Genomic DNA, 22,685 nt, shown 5'->3' with positions numbered 1-22,685 from the left:
TTTCCAACAAACAACATCCAGAAGTCGCACCATAACACATGTTGCTTAACGTCTGTAGCCATTTTCCTTAAGAGTATAGACTGGTCTAACTAACCAACCAATCAAGATGATTCTGTGAGGCAACTTCAGGTTTGAAGAAACCCATCTGTTTTCTTGTAAATAGGTCACACACAATTGCTATAAATAGCATATAAGGTAAGTTCTCTTAAACTATTCTTGTGTAGCAGTCATCAATTTAAAAATATTCTCCTATTATACAATTGACATTGCAGAGATGATAAAAAATGATCAGAAAACACATTTTTATTGCTTTTTTTAATTTTTAGGTACCAACAAAACTTAATCCATACAGAAGCAAGCATAAAGTGTAATTTGAAGGGGAAAAAAAGCATAATGATAATGTATGCCAAAATTGTAATGGTTGGCATATGTTTAAGTCATCATAATCAACTTAAAAGAGTCCAGTCTGAAACTATTTTGTTGGACTCTTAAGATGCAGTTGTCCACCAAGCTGGATGATGTAGAGATAATAAACAAAAATGTATAGTTAATTGCCTTACAAGAGAGATGCTTACTTAGTGGCAATGGTACAGTGATAATTAACCATCTTCGAATGGCAGCCATATTTCATGATGGAATAGCATAAACTGTACACAATCAGATACCCAGATTACTGTGGTTAAATTGGTTGCTAATCTGTCACACGATTTATATGAATAGCTGAAAAAAGTAAATGTTGATTACCATACAATAAACCACTGCAGGGGCATACCATAGGATTATCTGGCTGAGCTAGTAACACAAGATCTACTATGTAAAGCTGAATACAGTTAAGTTTTTATTGTTGAATAGTGATCAGGTGGTGCAACAGAAAACTGAAATACACTTGCTTTGCACGGTTTAATAACAGTGTATGTATAATGCACAGGAACAGAAATCATCGGTAAGATTTCTGGTAGCGAGAACGTGCACCTGGACCACCAAACTTCTTTGGCTCACAGCGTCTGGGATCAGCAACCAGGAGTGTTCTGTCATAGCTGACAAGGATATCCTTGATCTCTTTTTTTGAAGCCTCATCTACATCTGAAAAACCAAAGAAAATTGTACAAATGATATGTATTTATTTTGCATTGAATAGTCTATCGTCCACCAACAAAATAATGGCGAAGTGAACAAGTCTACTTTGTCAATCAGGTATGCCAAGATGTTTTTGTTCATAAGGTTCTACAACTGAAAGGCAAATCCAGTAAGGAAGGTGTGGGTATTTCTTTAGGGCAACAACATTTACAGACCTGCCACCTTGAGTGGAATGAAAATCTAGATCTGGAAGAAAAATCAGGGTCAGTGTTTGTGATAATGTATTTACAAAAACTTGACAAAGGAAATGACAAAATTCAGACATCTGTTTATATTGTAATATGATGTTTATTTCCATTATGTCCAATTTACTATATACAGGTAGCTGATTTTAGGAAATATTAGCTGTCTAAACTTCCACTCCCCAGGAGTGTCGGATAACTGTAAGGAGCAAAAACACTCCAGCTGTCAGCATCCTGATCATCTGATGAGCGAAAGAACACTCTGAATCTGCACTTCTGTAAAGCAAGAGCACAAAGCATTCATGACCTTATATTATACTGTTCATTAAGCAGTGTTAAACTGCAAAATGAAAGAGTTTCTGCTAAGGTTGTGTTACTACTGGTACCTTGTACAGGTAAGGGTGAAAAAATTAGGTACAATACTAGATTTAACCAGTATAAATGTTAACCAACCAATTTCATCAATGCATGGTTTATCACCTGCACTAAGTGAAGAAAATTGTGTTGTAAACAATACTTTAGAGGAAGAAAATGAAGAGAGTTTCTGAACTTTACATCACAATTCAACACCACAACACATGATTGTTAGAAAAATCCACACCAAGTCGGTTCCCCAGCCAACAAATAATGATTATTAATTCATTCTGAACAAGAGTAAATAAAACCACCGATAGTATACAAAAAATTAAACTTGTACAAACATTTTGTAATACATTAGTTTAATGAATGACAACATTTTTATATAATCTGAATTGTTGGTATTAAAAAAAAAATTTCATAAAAGGAAGTTTTCACAAGTTTCTGAACTCAATTTATGTCATATTGATGCCTTTAAATACATTTTTTATGTACGCATGTGCCGGGTAAAGTTATTGTTCTTGTTAGCATGAGAGCTCTTTATAAAAAGCGTAATTTGACGTTTTTATGCAAAAAATTCTCTCACATTGTAGCCTTATTTTTGTATAATTGTCTTCAAAGTATTTAAAAAGTAGATATGGGTCAGTGTATATATTCCTTTATTTAGATTGACAACATTTTGAAAAATGATGTGAACATCTGCCAAATATGCTGTAAAACATGTCCAATGTCATATATGCTAAATATAGACAGTTGTTGAACTTTCAAACATGAATACATTTAGTCATAATATCAGCGTTTTATATATGAAAGCAGAGAATTTCCAGAGGGTAGTGAGGTTGCAGTATTCAGAAAGTTTTCAACTTGATAACCAGCACCTCTAGCAATGCTCTCTGTTGCTATTCAAAATGCTTTGGCATTTTAATGTGCCTTTCAAGATCTCATCAGCTACCCCTATGCAATCTTTACATCTACTTACAAACAGTACATCCGACATGATACACATCAAGCTTTGACTTTACAATGAAGCTCAGAGTTTTAGTGTATTAATCACAGAATTTATGCATCAGTTGCTCTCTTTGAAGGAGGTATGGTCATGAATAAAAAGGTGGAAAAACAGTGATCACATGAGATTCATACAATGCAGATAGGCTCCAAATACAAATTTCCCCTTCCAATTCACCTGTCTCTTTATTCATTGCTTCTTATTTCAATACCAGATTTAGCTTTAATTTTTTTGGCGTTTTTAATACTTGGGATTTTGGGTAAAAGGATCAGGAAGATCCAGAGTAAATTGTGGCAGATCTACATTTACAGAAACATTTTTTTAAAAAGAAGTTCAGACCCAACACCTACAGAAACAAGTAGTATGATAAAATGTGACTGCAGGTATATTCAAATATAATAGCTGTTAAATTTATATCTTGACAAGTTACTATTAATAGAGGCATACCAATGAGGAACCGAGATATGAATCTGAATATAAAACCTTGCAAACTCTGTACACTCCAGTTTGCATAATAGACTCTTTCATATATCTTGTAATATTGCGATCACTCTGGTTGAATAGCAGAAACTTGTCAACGCTCCTCCTCATCACAAGAACATGTATGGGCTGTATGTGATGTAGCAAATACGCATCCCAAATTTATATATCTTGTCTCACTATTAAAATGGATTTTTCCATTAATTCTTTTCTTAAATTACGCTTTTTAAACAAAAGGTACCATCACTAGAAAAAAAAAACCAAGATGACAATAATCAGTTGTATCTCACATTACACAAGTTTATTTAATAATACTGCCAACAACAATTTATTTGAACTACATTATGTAGCTTTGAAAAACATCTCTGTCAACAGCACCTTTGATGAGTAATTTTATTTTAAAGAAATGCAGTCAAGTTTATAAGCCAATGCAGCTTTTTTTCATCATTATAGATCCTACAAAACCATCTTGTGTGCATGTCCAGGCAGTACCTTTGGTATTATATAAAAATGTTGTACCACAGAATACTGTGGTATTTCTGAACATACCACAGTATGTACAAAGGATTTCGAGAAAACAAAAACAGGATCAGTGCTTGCAACAACTTATTTTCAAAAATTTTATAAAGTAACTTACATCTCCAATGTCTTATGCTATTTACTTAACATGAAAAACATGTTACAAAGTGAAAATTAACACAACATAAAAGATGAAAATGGAAAAATGATAAATTTTTATGGTTTGATTGCTGCTGCAGAACTAGGGAGAAGAATCTAAGCCTTTAAGATGAGATGTAATTGATGGATCCTGAAAATTTGATACTTAGATCATGTCTCTAATGAGGTTGATTGCACAAGTTTCCAAGGTGCATTTGTACTTTATGACGATCTGCTCACCAACGTAAAAAAATCCAAGCCAATATGGTATGGTCACGTCTCACGCTCATCTGGCCTGTCAAAGATGATCCTATGGGACACAGTGAGCAGAAAGGGAACGAGACAGACAGAAGAAATGGAAAGATAACATCAAAGAGTTTACAGGCATGGACTTTGAAAAGTCCCATAGAGCAGTCGCAAATGGCGAAATGGAGCAAGATTGTTGCAAAGTTATCACTGGTGTTGCTAAAACCAGCCAGGTTACGGGAGAAATTGAAAAAATTAAATGTCTATTCCCTGTGGAATTTCTGCATGACTTTAGTACTCTCTGAAGGAGGTGCAGCCACTGTGTATCAAAATGGACTTATTTTTTACTTTTTAAATCTGAATTTTGGCTTTTAAATAAACAATATTTGTACCACTGTATACTGCAACTATATTAAGGACTAACAACAGAACGTTCTGGGACAGGGCTTGATACTTTTTTCCTGCTTGCAATGATTTAGTGCAAAATTACATTGTATTATATCAGTTACCTGTTATATTACTTGAACAAAAAATCAAGAGATCCAAGAAAATAAAATATCTTAGCACAAAAGAAAATCACGGCCCCACTGTAGTCTTACAATGCAAGACATAGCACATAATTTTGTTTTAGTGCTATGTCTTACTACCAAAATAGCGAGCTTGTATAGCGTGTTCCGATGTTGTCAAAGTTTCAGGAAAATCTCACACACTTGGCAGCCTATGTCAACACTCTTCCACAAACTGATATGAAATTAATATATTTACTGAGCTGTTTTTTTACTGGTGGAATCAAAATCTACACTTGCAAATGGATGCATTTTCATGTTCCGTTGTCCTACATTTGAATCTGTTGAAATGGGACGATAGTCGAGGCAGGTTCATGTGGGGGACATGTTATTTGAATGAAAGAAAATGTATACACTTCCAATAGGCATATTTTTATTCATTTTGTTAAAGAATAATATTTCAACTTTCCCGATTTCGCCATTCCTGGTTTTCATCGCTTTTCAGCAAACTGAAATGTAGGCCAGAGAAACTTGAAAACGGGTCCATTTCTTTGGTGAGAATTTGTATTAGAGAAAAGAGATCAAAGTAAGTAAAGTCTGATCAAAACAGTATGACTATTTTGTAGAAAAGAGTTGTTATTTAAGTTGCCATTTGTGCAAGCTATTCCAGAAAATTTGACTTTCATTACGACATTAGTCGACATCAAAACACGCTACACAGCAGCGTTAGTGAGCTTGCTGATAATAAGGGGGTGCTGATAATTAAGCTTAGAATTTACTCGTTACACTATTAATATCATGAGAAGGGAAAGTCTGAGTAGTATGCCAACACCAAGTTATCTGTTAGAGGCGGCTTATAAACATAATATACATTTACCTAACAGAGAAATTTTCAATGTTAGTCCACATCAAAACACGCTACACAGCACCGTTAGTTAGGCAGCAAGAACCAGATGCCCAAAACAAATATCAGCATTGAGGTCTTACACGTAGGACTACCCCCATTGTGGATGAATTTTATAGATGCATGTTAATTGTTGTAGACGTTATAACTTTAAAACTATTTAAACTTTTGCCCAACACCATATGAAAGACATTAGTGACCTTGCTGACTGATAATAGCTGGGTGTTGATAATGAAGCTTAGAATTTACTTGTTACACTATTAATATCATAGGCAGAGAAAGTGACTAGTATGCCAACACCAAGATATCTGTAAGAGGCGGCAAAACTTTTACCTAACATACAAATTTTTGAATGATTCGCAGTCTTACAACAGGAACACGTGTCGCTAAAAAACACATTAATATATGCTGGAAAATAGCTAAATATGAATTTTTTTTAATCAAAAATCATATTCCTATAGGTTTACATTTAGGCAAGTAGTATCATACATTGCTCTCAACCAGATTCTCTTTGTAAAATATTTTGTTCAGAAATTTTTAAAAAGTTACTCCCAAAAAGTACTATTTCATAAATGGTGGCTTGATAATGATGCACTCTATGCCTACTATTACAGCCCAAGGTATTGTGAAAAGCAAGTCAGGCAATAATCTAGTGCACATTTTAATACTTTTTGTTTTTAGCCCAAAGTATTTTGAAAGCAGGTCAGGCAACAACTTAGTTCATGTTTTTGTACCTTTAAGCCAAAGGATTTGTGAAAAGCAAGGCAAGACTAGCGCGGATTTTAGTACTTTTAATATTAGCGAACCCTATCATAAGCCATTTTCGTGGAAGCTGGACACAGCAATTAATTTGGCATCTTTATGTCCACCCTTACATCCAAGAGTGTACATGACCAAACCCAAATTCAAAATTATCATATCTGTATATTTGTTCCATTTCTCAAGTACAGTCAGTCACAGGGGTCATGTTACTCGAGAAATGGATACACTTTGACATAATCAACACTAATTTATCAAATGCTTAGGGAAGGGTTTGACATGCATGACACGGCTAGTTTCTTGCTGCCATGACTTGTACATTAAATGTTAAGTTTAATGTTATCTATCTGATTTCCATCTCACTCTTTCTGTGTCCAGAAAAAGATATGCTACAAATAACACAAATGATTACTTACATTTCTGATAATAAGCCACAAGAGCCTTTGAGATAGCTTGTCTGATAGCTGAAAAACAAGATACATTCTAATTAAGTAGCTGAAAAAGGGTAGTTGAAATTTCTACAATTAAATACACTTTAGTCATTGGTAGGTAACCTCAATATACAGTAAACTCTGATATTATTATGGAATCAATAAAGCCATATTGTTATGTACACGCTTTCCATATATTCGCTAATAAGAAGAGCCCAACTGCAAACTGCACAAACCTAGATTTGCAGTTGTATAATGCATTGGCAGATCTAGGTCTGTGCAGTTAGGAGTAATCGATAGAAAAAATAACATCGAACCTGATCTGCAGGAACATTATGCTATGGCCAATCAGGATCTTTGCTGTATGCAGCTTACTAAGCTTGTACATACGGTATATCTCGTACTGCTGAAAAGTCAACAGAACTGCAAATTGTGGCTTACTCAACTGATTTCTTGTTATGCTGTACTTAAGGATAGACATCAATTACAAGAAATAATATAGGCTTACAACAAACATCACTCAATAACTATCTTAAGTACAGACACATTTGGGCCGAATATTTCTGAAATAGACTTATCAATTTGCAGTAACAGTTTAAGAAATACAGGGAAAATGAACTCGCATTGTAAGACCAATTGAAAATTTTAATGCGAAGCAAGACACGTGATACTAAGGCACAATTTACCATATCATTTGTTTAAGAACAAGCAACATACAGGCACATGAAAACTCGTGACTAGGGGCGAGATGACATGCTAGCCTGCCAAAAGAGAGTGCATAAAATGCTTACTCTTGGTCAAAAAGTGATCAATACCACATTGTAATGTTTGCTGATCTTGTGTGTTCCAAGCAAGTGATTCTGAGCCCTGTTGAGGTATGAATCATTTATTGACCACAAGCAGAACTGATATTTTTTATTTCATCCTTACTTTTTGCTGGTTGCTTGCGCCATGGGGGAGATTCAGGGTGCCATTATATACGAATCATTAACTGACACTTTAATCATTATATACGAATCATTAACTGACACTTTAATCTTATCTCTATCCTCCCTCTTGATCTTAAGCATATTTCTGGATGTATTGAGAAAAATGCTTCAAAAAATCTCAATGTAGTCTTTTTTAAAATACACATTCACTGCTTGCACAGAAAACTCCACAATAAAACAAGTTGTTTATACCATTTATATCCAAGAAGCCCAAAAGGGGTCCAAGATTGCTCAACTGGCAGACATGTGTGATTAATACATGTAAAGCAGATATATGGGTAGGTTTGGTTTCTTTTGTACAACCTATTTCCAATGCTACTGACTGCATACATTATGAAAAATTTGTATACAAAATGGGCAAGACAGATTGAAGTTTACATGCATAAGAAGGATTTTTAGCTCTCTAGGCTAGTAGTGTATAGACATTTTCATCTCTTGCATATTAACAATACAAAAAGTATGTCCAGAAAGAATCAAATATTTTCTGAAACTGCAGGAATCAAACTATTGTGCATAAAGAGAGAAATCCTGCAGTGTAACTTTTGCTGGGCTTGTGCATTCCAAATGAGAGATTCAGAGTGCTGTGAGATACGAATCATTTAGTAATCATAAGCAGAACTGGTTAGGAATCTCATCATTATCATCTCATCAAGGATTTCGTAATTTCTTCTTCCTAACAGAGCTAAAAAAAATTTTTTTGTTTAGACACAGTTCCAACTGGAACTCCTCAAGTCCGACTCCAATTTCCATAAACCCAAAATAAAAAACAAAATATGGAATTATTTTGATTCTGAAAAATTGCATGCAACATTTTTACCCAGGTCTCAAGGTCAGTGTTAATTAGCATTGGAAGCGCATCGTGATTTATACAGTTTCTGTTTATACTTTTAACGGTTCATAACTGCTTAATTTGTTAACCAGTATTTCATTCCACCAGAGTAAGCGTGTGCACAGGACAGCTAATTATACGTGTTTTTGCCAATCTCAACAACGCCAAAAGGTCAGACGATTTTTGTAATCAAAGATAAAAGCCAACACGACCAAATCTGATCCATTTATTAATTATAATACCTTAAAAAACATCCAGCATTTGGCCCAGATTACAACAATAAAGTAACCAATTAACAGCTTGTCATGTATACACACTAGCCTTGAATCACAGGCAATATGTTCCAGATTCAAAGTTTACATGCTTCGCTGTGAAGATAAAGTTTAGAGCTTTCAATAAATGTATGACGAGACCGTCATAAGGGTAAGGAAATTCATGGGGATAAATATTAGTAATTTAGTTGTCTTCGAACATCTTGAAAATGAATAAACGCATTTTATCAATGTGACCGAGTTTCTCAATCAAATTAGATTTTATTTCGGGCACCTCACTTAGAATACAGCAGGAGCACAATCTGAAATTTGAAGGGCTCCCTTGCATCAGATTTTCTGAGCACTGCCTAAGCAAGCTTCTGGAAGTATTCACAGTTGTTGTACTGTGAAAAACATCCCAAGAGACCTTGAGCAAGTTTATCAGACATATCCACAGGTTTTATTAAACAAAATCTGCAATTCAAACGAGTTGTTTATGGAACAAATAACTAACATACAAACGACCCAGAGATTATTCAACTGGCTGACATTTGCTTGGTAGCAAAGTGCAAAAGCAATTGGCCAAGAGATCTGGGTCAGGAGGTTATTTTCTGTACAAATTGTTTTCACTGCAACTGACTGCATACATTATGAAGAACATGCTGTAAAGATTTCTCTAGTTTTTGCAGCTTCTTACACATCTGGTCTTTTCTTCTGTACAAACAATGACAAAGACACTCATCCCTTACAAATTAATACAAAAAGTTAGTCCAGAAAGGAATCTATCGCTCCGGTGGAAAAAGTAGTTAGAGTCACTGTCTCAGATGTGGGTTTGAACCCCTGCAGAGTTATACCAAAGACTTATTTAAAAAATGGTACTAGCAGCTGCCTCACTTGGTACCCAGCATTAAGAGGCTAGGACTGGTTGTGCGAAGAGAGAGGATTCCTGCAGATTAGATTTTTGCTGGTCTGTTCCAAGTGAGAGATTCAGAGCGCTGTGAGATATGAATCATTTATTGATCATAAGCAGAACTGGTTCTCAATCTCATCATTATTCTCTCACAAAGGATTTAAAATTCTCTTGATCGTAAGTAGGGATCTGGACATATTCTTGTTTAATACTGTGAAAAATAGACCAATAGGCATCATGCAACTTTCTTAATTTAAAAAAAAAATCAACAAACAGTTGCATGTACCATAAATAACTGACATGCAAAAGGCCCATTTGGACACAAGACTGCCCACCTGGGTGATATTTGAATGCCAAATAGAAAAACAGTTGGCCAGGTCATCTGTGTCTGTAGATTAATCTGAACAAATTACTCCCAATGCTTCTGACTACATGTTATACAAACACACATTTCAAGATGTCTCTAGAATATACATCTTCATCCATACTGTTTATTTTCCATACAACAATTGTGCACGCTAGATTTAAGTTTACATGCACATCAATGCACTTTAGCTGTCTGGACATGCAGTGCATAGAACTCCTGATCATAACATAAACTGGCAGTAGAGAAAAAGAATGAAAGTTACATATGCAATGAATCTGTCATGCAAAAAATAAGGAATTATCCAGTGTATTGTTTCTTAGTCTCGTTACATGTTCCAAGTGAGATATTCAGAGCGCTGTGAGATAGGAATCATTTAGTGATCATAAGCAGAACTGGTTCTAAATCTCATCATTATTCTCTCACAAGGGATTTAAAATTCTCTTGATTATAAGTAAAGTTTTTGGACATATTCTAGTTTCATACTGTGAAAAATAGACCAAGAAGCATCATGCAACTTTCTCAATTTTAAAAAAATCTACAAACAGTTGCATATACCATAAATAACTGACATGCAAGAGGCCCATCTGGACCCGAGATTGCCCACTTGGGTGATATTTGAATGCCATATGAAAAAGCAGTTAACCAGGTCTCATGGGTCAGTAGGCTAACCTTTAAAAATGATTCCAATGCTTATATGTTACAAGGTTTCTCAATCTTCTCCATCTTCATCCATACTGTTTATTTTCAATGCAATAATTGTGTAAGTTACATCTCAAGTTTACATGCACATCAATGCTTTTTAACTGTCTGGACTAGCTGTGCATAGAACTTTTCATCACCTGCACATAAGAACAATGAACGCATTTTAAATGCAATGAATCTTACCATCTTGTAAAAAGGAGGAAATCTGCAGTGTATTGTTTGCTGGTCTAATTGCATGATAAGTGAGGGATTCAGAGCGCTGTGAGATATGAATCATTTATTAATCATAAGCAGAACTGGTTCTCAATCTCATCATTATCCCCTCACAAAAGTTTACCAATCTTTTTCATCTTTAGCACAATTCTAGATACATTCACAGATTGTCTACAAAAATTTCCAATTCAAAAAAGTTGTTTATACCACATACAACTTACATAACATGAGAGATCACTAATGTGGTGGGCATCTGCCTAATAGACAAATTTGAAAGCTGTTGGCCAAAGAATCAGGGTCAGAAGGCTGTTTTCAATAGGATTTTTTCCCAATGCTATGGACTTTCATCCATATATGTTATTTTCTCGATATAAACAAATTCTACACATTTGTTAGTTGTATAAGCTATATGAGAACAAAATTGTAATCCCATGCAAATTACCTACGCAAAAAGTTTGTCAAGAAAAGAATGAAAAAGTTGACCACATAATGGATTGAAACTGCAGGAATCTAAAATATGCAAGGAGGATTTTCTTCTTCTGGTCTTATTGCCTGTTCCCCGAGAGATTCAGATCATTGTAGATATTAATCAATGAGCATGTGCAGAACTGACATTTAAATCTTACCACAAAAGGATTTTATGTTCACTTGATTTTAACAAAGTTTCTGGACATAATTATATAGGATTATGTGAAAAATAACTTTTAAAAAACCCTCAAGCAAGATGCTCAATATATTCCTTTAAAAATCTACAATTCAAAACGAGGCACCAATACAGCAAATAATTTACATATACGAGAACCACTACTTGTTTCAAGGCTCCTCTAGCTTCTGAATCTTCATCTAAATTTGGGAAAATTTTTATATACAAAGAATGGGCAAGTTACATTGTTTACATGCACAATGATTTTTTTAGCTATCTTGGTTAGATAAGCAAAGAAATTCGCATCTGCTGCACACCGGCAATGTAGCCGTCTTTGCCAGCTAAGCATAGCATAGATCATCTCCCTACAGAATAACAAAATAAAAATTTAGTCCAGAAAAGAATGAATTTTCTTTGCAAGAGACTAAACACAGCAGGAATCAAACTATTCTGCAAAAAGAAAGGAATCCTTCAGTGTGGATTCTGAGCCCTGTTGAAATATGAATCATTTACTGATCATAAGCAGTACTGACATCTTAATTTTATCATTATCCTCTCTCAAAGTTTTTCATATTCTCTTGATCTTTAGCAAGTTTATGTAAACAGTTGTACTGAGAAAAATACACAAGAAACCTAATTGTATTCCCCCCCCCCCCCACGACACATTCACAGCTTGTATACAAACTGCAATTTAAACAAGTTGTTTACAGTACAACTACCAAAAATAATTTAATACAAGAGGCCCAAGGGATCCTATTAGCACTCAGCTAGCTGATACCTGCTCAACAGTCAAATGCAAGAGCAGATGGAGCTAGGTCAGCATTTTGTTTTAAATGAGGAAATTAAACATAATGCCATTAACCACATAAATTATGAAAATGATGCCATCAGGGTTTCTTTAGTTTGTTGTTGTTGTTGTGGGGTTTAACGCCATTTTTCAGCACACGATAGGCTATGCATGGCGGCCGGTATTAATGGTGGAGGAAGAACCCAGGAAAACCCCCGAGAAGAACCACCGACTCACGAGAAGCTACTGGCAAGCTTTCTCACATACTCACATTGGCCGAATCCTGGACTCGAACCCACGCAGACAGAGGTAAGATGACAGTGATCCGTAACAGAGAGCGCTTTAGACCACTCGGGGGCCCCTTCTTTAGTTTGTACATCCTCATCCATAAACATGGGACAAGTTACATGCACCAACACTGGCAATTAACATTAAAGTGAACATGCACAACAAGGATTTGTAGCTGTTCAGGTTAGCTGAGCAAAGAAATTCTCATCCCTTACACATTAACAATACAAAAAATTAGCCCTGAAGACTCCACACATCTTTTATGTAACAGGCTGAAATGGCAGAACTGTTAACTGTTGTGCAAAAAGAGAAGAATCCTGCAGTGTAATTTTTGCTGTTCCTGTTGCATGTTCCAATGAGAGATTCAGAGCGTTGTGAGATATGAATCATTTACTGGAAGTTCGAACCCTGGCTGAGTCATACCAAAGACTTGTATAAAAAAAATGGTACTAGCAGCTGCCTCACTTGGTACTCAGCATTAAGAGGCTAGGACTGGTTAGCCTGGTGTCAGGATAATGTGACTGGGTGGGACATGATGCTACATGTCTGTGGCATGATGCCCACTATAAACTGACGTACTGCAGACATTGTAGCGACAAATTTTCTATGCAAAAGACTGAAACTGCATGAATCAAACTTGTGCAAAAAGTGTAGTTTTTCCTGGTTGCTGGTGTGTTCCAAGTTGGTTGCTTTTCCTGGTTGCCTGTGTGTTCCAAGTGAGAGATTCAGAGCGCTGTGAGATATGAATCATTTAGTGATCATAAGCAGAACTGGTTCTCAATCTCATCATAATCCTCTCACAAAGGATTTTATACTTTCTTGGTCTAAGTTTCTAAATGAAGTCATAGTTGTTGTACTGAGAAAAATAACTTTAGAAACCTTTAACCGAGTTTTTGACATATTCATTTTGTATTTTTAAAAATCTACAATTCAAATTAGTTAAAGTAAAAAATTGCTAAATTGATATCTGCCTGATAGCTAAATGCAAGCTGGCCAAGTAATCTGGATCAGAAGACTTCATGTAAAAAATAAATTTTCTTATGCTATGGACTCCACATATGAAAATGTCAATTTCAATATTTCTCTAGTTTTTGCATCTTCATCCATACCAGATATTTTTTCTACACAAAGGCTGCGCAAGTTACATCACAGCTTACGTGAAGAATAATTTATAAGTATCTGGGCTAGATGAACCTACAGATTTTCATGAAGAAACATCAACAGCACATTGACATTCAAATTCTCTTGCCCAGTCATCCTCATGCACATTAATATTCTTCAGCCACCATTAATACTGGCTGCCATGTATTCTGTGCTGAAAAATGGCGGCAAACCCCACAACAAAAGTGAGGAATTTTGCAGTTATTTTTGCTGGTTTTGTTGTCTCTAGAAATGATTTAAAATGATGTGGAATGACTTTATTTATTATGAAAAAGGACCATATAAAGGTTTGTCTTGAATGTGCATCTTCATCCATATCTGATCTTTAGAATTCTCTATGCAAACAATGGGCATGTTACATTTCAGTTTGCAAACCGAACAAAATTTGTTTTAATGTCTGGGCTAACCTGAGCATAGAAATTCTCATCCCCACACATTAACACTATATGAAGTCAGGCATAGAAAGAATGCATGTATTCTAAACGCAAAAGATTTAATCTGCAGAAATTTTGCTCTTGTGCAAAAAAAACCAATTAGGAGAAAAGCAAATTAAAAAGTTTCCTTTAGCATCACAGACCTGCCAACCATGACGAGTCCGTCTCAGTAAGGCAGTTGATTTTTTCCCGAAAGATCTACCTGTTTTCAGTAAGGTGTATCAAAATATCAATAACTGCTATTGTAAAGCTGGAAAACGTAATTAAATGTTTGATGTACCGACGATAAACATTATGTTCAACTGAAAAGTTTGTAAAGAACGCTTAGACTTTTTTTTACCACTAGTAAAATTGCACAAACTCTAGTTCCAAGCCCTATGCAGCTCAATGGCTTCTTGCTATCTCTCAACTTTACATAATTCTTGGAAATTCTTTTCCATTTCACATGACGACGGCAATCATATTTCCTGCCACGAGACATATTCAAATTGGCATGTGAGATCCAATAAACCTAATTGTGTCCTTTCAAGCTTTTATTTACAAGAATCTAATTATTCCTTTTCTAGAAGCTTATTTTCCCTTTCGTCTTGATGATGCATCACTTTCTAGATGCCATTTTAAAAAATTCTACAATCAACAGTTTGATCATGCAGATGCTTTGCTTGAACAAACAGATGCAGTTTCAAGCATCTGGAGTGCTGCTGTAAAGTTAGTTTGGTTCCCTAATTTCACTAAATCTAAGATGAAAACCAGATCAAAATAGAACACGGATGAACCAATTATCCAGATTTTTCAGGTAAAATCATTTTCCATTTGCTAGTATGCCACAAGTTCATATTTTAAGGACAAGTTTTGAAAGACTTAAATTTACATCATTCTGGACCAACTGGAACCATTTTAAATCACTAACGGGGAATAACAATCCCTGACATCAGGTAATTCTCTTATGATCTGCATGTTCCAAGTAAGAGATTCAGAGCGCTGTGAGATATGAATCATTTACTGATCATAAGCAGAACTGGTTCTCAATCTCATCATTATTCTCTCACAGAGGATTTAAAATTCTCTCGATCTTATGAAAGTTTCTTAATGTAGTTGCAGCTTTATACAAAAACATACAAATCGAACGAGTTGTTCATTCAAGAAAGAATACATTGTGAAAGTGCGGAGACTACTTTTTGTCTATCATTGACATTAAAAATTAATCTGCTCAACACACAAGTGTACATAGCCATTTAGCCACCATTCAGAACTAAAAAACTGGTATTCAAATTTGTCAGACTAACTATTCCCATGACAATTTCATACCTATAACCATTCTCAAAAAGGTGGATATTTTATTACTAAAGCACAAGATTCTGCCATAGAAAATAGTGTCTAAAAAAACCTCTACACCCTAAACTGAAGCACCAACACCCAATATATTAATCCAAAAGCTGTAACTGCTGCATCATCTGGCTAATGAATACAAATTTTGTACATATTTAAATACACCTACTATAAGCAAGGCAATATAAGAATGGTGATTAGGAAGAATAAGCCTTTATTTTTAAATGGCAATTCTAACCAAACTTCTACTTGTCGCATAAGCACGAGAAATGTTGATTAATTTTAAAACTGCATATTCTTGCTGATAACATATTCCTTCCCCCTAAAAATATGAAGCACCTAAAGGACTAGCACTCTATTAAGTAAATAGATCTTTTTTACAGGAATTCAAGAATTTTTCTTTTCTCCCTTTCAACTCTGATGACATACTGTACATCTGACTGGTATTATTTCAATTTAAGACCAACCTGACATCAAATTAAGTATTCTGGTGAAACCCCAATGTCAGTATGACTTTCTGTTCAAGTATAACTGGGCAAAACAGGTAGAAAGGTTGGCAAAATTTCATTTAAGAAGTCTTTCCGTGAAAATTCCATGGTGACATGACCATCCATTCCCGAATAGTAGCAATAACAAAATTTTCAATAACGACAATATGGTGGCCAAATCGGATGTCTAAGTAGCATCATTTTCATGGAAGATGTCTTTCCTATAGCTTTTTGAATGACCTTGAAGACAAATGTTTACAAGAAATGAAAATTTAACCAAAGTTACTAAAATGAAAAGTACCACCATTGTCGTTATACTCACCATGATGCACCAACAAATAAAAGAATTCTTAATTTAACTGACCTATCACTAAAACTTAACCAGAGTTAGATGGATACAACAGGTCACAATGACCTAATTCTGGCATGAATCCAAACCCAAATATGCAGGCAAAGGTATCCAAAACCAATCAAGAAACCAGACTGCAAAATTTGCACGGTCATACAACCATGAAATACAGGTCACCAACTTACTTCCAGCTGAATGCTGTTGTATTCACCAACATGTAAAATACAAAGTTGCTTAACTTTGATAGAAGTCCCTGAGAAAATGACCTGAAAAAAAAAAAGGAAGACAATGAAGTGATCTGCTTCTGATACAACTCTGGTGTACTCGCCAAGATGAATCAACAAATGGACTATGGAGCTCTGTGTGTGAGAAAATTTAATAAGAAATCAGTGACCTACTTTTTGTACTCACCAAGCAGCATCAAAATATAAAGTCTAATCTTTTGTGGCCTGAACTGTCTTCTCTTTTTTTCACAAAGTTTGTGGTGTATGTTCAGAATAGGTGTCTATGGAATGGTAAACCGTAAGGGGTCTCAGCAGTACACATCCCTTGCCTATCAAATTACGATGCTAAATTTCACTCTTATTATTCTGGCAGTTTTGCAACAAGGATGAACCATTAAAATATCCGTCTAATCAAATTTATAAACCTAGGCTTTACCATAAATTTGTGCCACATGACCTCCTCCTCTCACTCGTACTCTAATGTCAACTCCAGCAAATTTCTCCTTTCCCAAAAGAAGGACTGGTTCTTGCAACTGAAAGAAAGAGGACATTAAAGCTACATTTTTGCCCCCTTGTTGACCACTCAATTTACATGTGCAAAGTGTGTACTTGTATGCAAAAAAAGACAAATGAACAGAACAAAACCCAGAGCTAGTAAAACACAATTCACCAAAAGTTCAGGGTTTACAATGTTAACAAGAAAGTGATGAAATATGCTGTCAAACTGTGACAGTCAAGTAATGGCAAAGTTACAGACATTTTTAGTAAATCGCTACAATGTCTGCAAAGTGGCAATTTATAGTGATGTCTAGCACTGAGGCATCATGCTGCAGACATGTACCATGATGTCCCACCTAGTTACATTATCCTGACACCAGGCCGACCAGTCCTAACACTAACCTCTTAATGCTGAGCGCCAAGTGAGGCAGCTGTTATTATCATTTTTGTAAGTCTTTGGTATGACTAGGCCGGGGATTGAACCCACGACCTCCCGCATCTGAGGCAGACACTCTAACACATTCAAGTAAGATTTAATGACTTTGAGAATACTTGAGAAAATTAAAAGATTTTTTACTTGTAATGTTGTTTACCAAGTGAAAAATAAGGAAAGTGAGCCAAGGAATGCAATTTTTGTGCCTGAAGAGACTGTAATACACGATATACAAAAAATAAATCCTTTTAAGTTCTTTCCCTAAGAAAATTTTGTGCCCTTGCAGTACATAGTAATTTTCAAACAGATTATTTGATGACCCACTTCAGTAGTCAAAAAACAAATGGTTACTAAACTAATGAAAGTAACTTGAAGTTCAAGTAGTCTTTAATGTAGAAAGCCAAGAAATCAGCATCACTGAATTTCAAGATAATTTTGTCCCTGGAAACTTTGTGTGATATGTCATAGGCTGAAGACTACATGTCTTTGGTGACGACACAATAGTAAAGTTTTCATATACAACAGCTGTAAGAGGTCATGACACCCAAGATGTAAAATGGATACAAATCGGGCAGGGGTGTGGTTGGAAATCATAGTTTTTCATTCATTATTATCTAACCATGTGCAATTTCTTTTGATTTTAGACTTGTTGTCTCTTGACATGCGCAAGATTAGAGGTAAAATAAACAGTGTAAAAAATGCAGTTACCTGCATCTGGTCCTGGCTATAAAGATCTTGAGCCAGTAGTTCATGCTGTTTGCAGCCGAGTTGCATGATAAAAATTGATATTCTAGAATTAAATTTACAATAAAGAAAGAATAGGTTTGGAGACAGTTCTTGGATTATATCATGGTGATGGGGTAATCAAGATCATTTCAAAGTTCCATAGTACACAACCTAATTAAAATTGTAAAACCTTTTGTTACAAAAAAAGGTAAAACTAAGTCCAGCATCATCAGCTTGTATTTCTATATACAATTTTAGCACACTGATCACTGTCAGTTTGTGATTTTCATGTAAGTATGTAGCCAACAGATACATTTATGTATTGGCATGTACTTGCACATCAGCATAATCACTGCCAAAATTAAAGTTTCAAATAAATGTAACTTTGAGCTACAACAAGATACAAGGTCAAAGATAAAAAGGTTAAAGAATTTTTACGTAATCATCAAATTCCGTATTTTAGCAAATATACAGTTTAATGCACTGAGGTGTAGCATAAGTAATCATCGCATATCATTGCGTCAACCATTTGTCATCCTCAGTCATTTTTATGAAACTTAACTCTGCAAACCTTTCCTCATGTATTAACTAAGATACATTTTGTTCCCTAATTTAAAAAAAAATGTGTTGCACATCATGTATTCAATTCTTTTTGGTACAACAAATCCCATTCAGTGGACTCTTTCCATAATTTTCATTTGATAAACCACATTACAAAGAAAGAACTCACAAAACTTTGGATAATAATAAATATTTTGTGCAAGAAAAATTTCACTGAATTACAACCAGTATTCTGAGATTCATAAAACCTTATTTTAAGGACATCTTTGGGGTGGGTGAAGAGAACAAGAAAATACCAAAATAAAATGCATTTGCTTCTAAAAGTACCATAAAAACTCTTCCATTAAATAAGTTTTAAAAAAATGTATACCCTTTTCATTTCACTAAAAACAACATACAGGATGCATCACAAAACAAAACAACAATGTTCCACAAAATTTATAAAAATAAATGGTTGCAAAAATAGGATATTTTTTTCAACAGGATGGCAAGATGGAAACTACTTGGAAGATGAGCTTGAACCAGCAGTGTCGGATGTGAAGAGGGACAGAGTTTCAAATAAATACAAGCATTAAGTACTTGTGGAGATAAAAGGTACATATGTTACAATTTTTTTAAATGTCAATCAAAGAAAAGACAAGGATTTACAAGTTACATAATCATGAAGCAAAGTATTTGAGCAACTAGACATTTTAATGCAATGACTATTCAGAGGTGTAGCATTAGTAATCACAGCACATCATTGACACAACCATTTGTCATCCTCATAGTCATATGCAATATTTTTAGGAAACTTAATTCTGCAAACCTTTCCTCAGGTATTAACTAGGACACATTTTGTTCCCTAATTAAAAAAAATAAATGTTTTGTACATCGTGTATTACAATTCTTTGGTATAACAAATCCCATTCAGTAACAATCTTTCCATAATTTTCATTTGATAAATAACATTACAAAAATAGGACTCACAAAACTTGAGATAATAATAAATATTTTTTGCAAGAAAAATTTCACTGAATTACAACCAGTATTCTGAGATTCATAAAACCCTATTTTAAGGACATGTTTGGGGGTGGGTGAGGAGAACAAGAAAAAAAAAAAAAAAAATGCATTTGCATTTAAAAGCATCGTAAGAAATCTTCCATAAAATAAATTTTAAACATTTATATGCTATTCATTTCAATAAAATAAAAAAAAAACATGCAAGATGCATCACAAAACAAAACAAATGTTTCACAAAATTTAAAAAACAAAATTGCAAAGATGGAATCTTTTTTATTCAACTAGATGTCAGGATGGAACCAGTACTTGGAAGATGAGCTTGAATCAGCTATATCTGCTGTGAAGAGGGGCAGAGTTTCAAATAAATGCAACCATTAGGTACTAGGAGATAAAAGGTAACGATGTTGCAATTCTGTTAAATGTACATCAAAGAAAAGACAAAGATTTACGATCAAAGGAAAGACAATAATTTACAAGTTACATCAAGGTCCATATTTGAGCAAAAACTCATTTTAATTCAACGACTATTCAGAGGTGTAGCATTAGTAATCACAGCACATCATTGACACAACCATTTGTCATCATCATAGTCATATGCAATATTTTTCTGAAACTTAATTATACAGGCATCTGCACGATTCTTTACAGTGAAGATGAGATAAACGCACATGCATTTGGCAAGCATTATTTTTTCCACTGCAGAAGTGGGTCATCTGTTTCGTAATTATTTGCTCCAATGGTACAAAACTCTGAACCTTTTCTCAGATGATAACTAAGACACATTTTGTTCAATTTTTTTATATAAAAAAATATAAATATTTTGTAGATCATGGCTTACAATTCTTTTTGGTAAAAATCCCATTCAGTGGCACTCTTTCCACACGTTTTATTTGATAAACAATATTACAAAAGACTCACAAAACTTGAGATAATAATAAATATTTTGTGCAAAACAAATATCACTGAATTACAACCAGTACTTTGAAATTCGTAAAACTTTATTTTAAGGTTGTTTTTGGGGATGGACGAGGAAAACAAAAATTAAAAAAAAAAATGTTAGAAAAAAAATTAAAGCTCCATGGGAAATTTTCCATAAATAATTACAAACATCTTATACCCTGTTCATTTCAATAAAAAGAAGATGGAAGATGTATCACAAAAGAATGTTCCACAAAATTTATAAAAATAAATAATTGCAAAGATGGAATCTTTTTATTCAACAGGATGTCAAGATGGAAACAGTACTTGGAAGATGAGCTTGAACAAGCAGTGTCTGCTGTGAAGAGGGACAATTTCAAATAAATACAACCATTAAGTACTTGTGGAGATAAAAGGTACACATGTTACAATTCTTTTAAATGTCAATCAAAGAAAAGACAAGGATTTACAAGTTACATAATCATGAAGCTAAGTATTTGAGCAAATACACATTTTAATGCAACGACTATTCAGAGGTGTAGCATTAGTAATCACAGCACATCATTGACACAACCATTTGTCATCCTCATAGTCATATGCAATATTTTTAGGAAACTTAATTCTGCAAACCTTTCCTCAGGTATTAACTAGGACACATTTTGTTCCCTAATTAAAAAAAATAGATGTTTTGTACATCGTGTATTACAATTCTTTGGTATAACAAATCCCATTCAGTAACAATCTTTCCATAATTTTCATTTGATAAATAACATTACAAAAATAGGACTCACAAAACTTGAGATAATAATAAATATTTTTTGCAAGAAAAATTTCACTGAATTACAACCAGTATTCTGAGATTCATAAAACCCTATTTTAAGGACATGTTTGGGGGTGGGTGAGGAGAACAAGAAAAAAACCAACAAAGAAATGCATTTGCATTTAAAAGCATCGTAAGAAATCTTCCATAAAATAAATTTTAAACATTTATATGCTATTCATTTCAATAAAATAAAAAAAAAACATGCAAGATGCATCACAAAACAAAACAAATGTTTCACAAAATTTAAAAAACAAAACTGCAAAGATGGAATCTTTTTATTCAACTAGATGTCAGGATGGAACCAGTACTTGGAAGATGAGCTTGAATCAGCTATATCTGCTGTGATCTGCTGTGAAGAGGGGCAGAGTTTCAAACAAATGCAACCATTAAGTACTAGAAGATAAAAGGTAATGATGTTGCAATTCTGTTAAATGTACATCAAAGAAAAGACAAAGATTTACAATCAAAGGAAATCCAAGAATTTACAAGTTACATCAAGGTCCATATTTAAGTAAATACTCATTTTAATGCAACGACTATTCAGAGGTGTAGCATTAGTAATCACAGCACATCATTGACACAACCATTTGTCATCCTCATAGTCATATGCAATATTTTTAGGAAACTTAATTCTGCAAACCTTTCCTCAGGAATTAAAGACACATTTTGTTCCCTAATTTAAAACAAAAATGTTTTATACATCATGTATTACAATTCTCTTTAGTGTAACAAATCCAATTCAGTAACAATCTTCCCATAATTTTCATTTGATAAATAAATTACAAAGAAAGGACTTACAAAACTTGGGATAATAATAAATATTTTTTGCAAGAAAAATTTCCACTGAATTACAACCAGCATTCCGAGATTCATAAAACCTTATGTTAAGGACTTGCTTGGGAGTGGGTTAGGAGAACAATACCAAAATAAAATGCATTTGCTTTTAAAAGTATCATAAGAAATCTTCCATTAAATAAATTTTAATTTTTTTATATAACCATTTCATTACAATAAAAACAACACACAAGATGCATCACAAAACAAAACAATTTTCCTCAAAATTTATATAAATAAATAATTGCAAAGATGGAATCT

At 34.1% G+C, this 22,685-nt stretch overlaps 1 protein-coding gene across 3 annotated transcripts in view; it reads right to left on the bottom strand.

Annotated features, from left to right (window-relative positions):
* Positions 1-886: 886 nt before the first annotated feature.
* Positions 887-22,685, bottom strand: part of LOC149785318 (small ribosomal subunit protein uS9) — a 33,487-nt gene continuing 11,688 nt past the window's right edge. For all 3 annotated transcript variants that reach the window (XM_089979214.1, XM_089979213.1, XM_089979215.1), the window contains exons 4-6: positions 17,066-17,162; positions 6,651-6,698; positions 887-1,083 (exon numbers count right to left, since the gene is read on the bottom strand). In XM_089979214.1, coding sequence (XP_089835340.1) covers positions 938-1,083; positions 6,651-6,698; positions 17,066-17,162 — 291 coding nt within the window. In that variant the 3' untranslated portion in view covers positions 887-937. The remainder of the gene's footprint in view (positions 1,084-6,650; positions 6,699-17,065; positions 17,163-22,685) is intronic.

The sequence above is a fragment of the Sinohyriopsis cumingii genome, chromosome 13 (assembly GCF_028554795.1).
Source record: "Sinohyriopsis cumingii isolate HCF-2022 chromosome 13, ASM2855479v2, whole genome shotgun sequence".
Taxonomy (NCBI): Eukaryota; Metazoa; Mollusca; class Bivalvia; order Unionida; family Unionidae; genus Sinohyriopsis; species Sinohyriopsis cumingii.
Note: the sequence above shows the minus strand (reverse complement) of the source record. Positions and strands in the feature narration are given on the sequence as shown.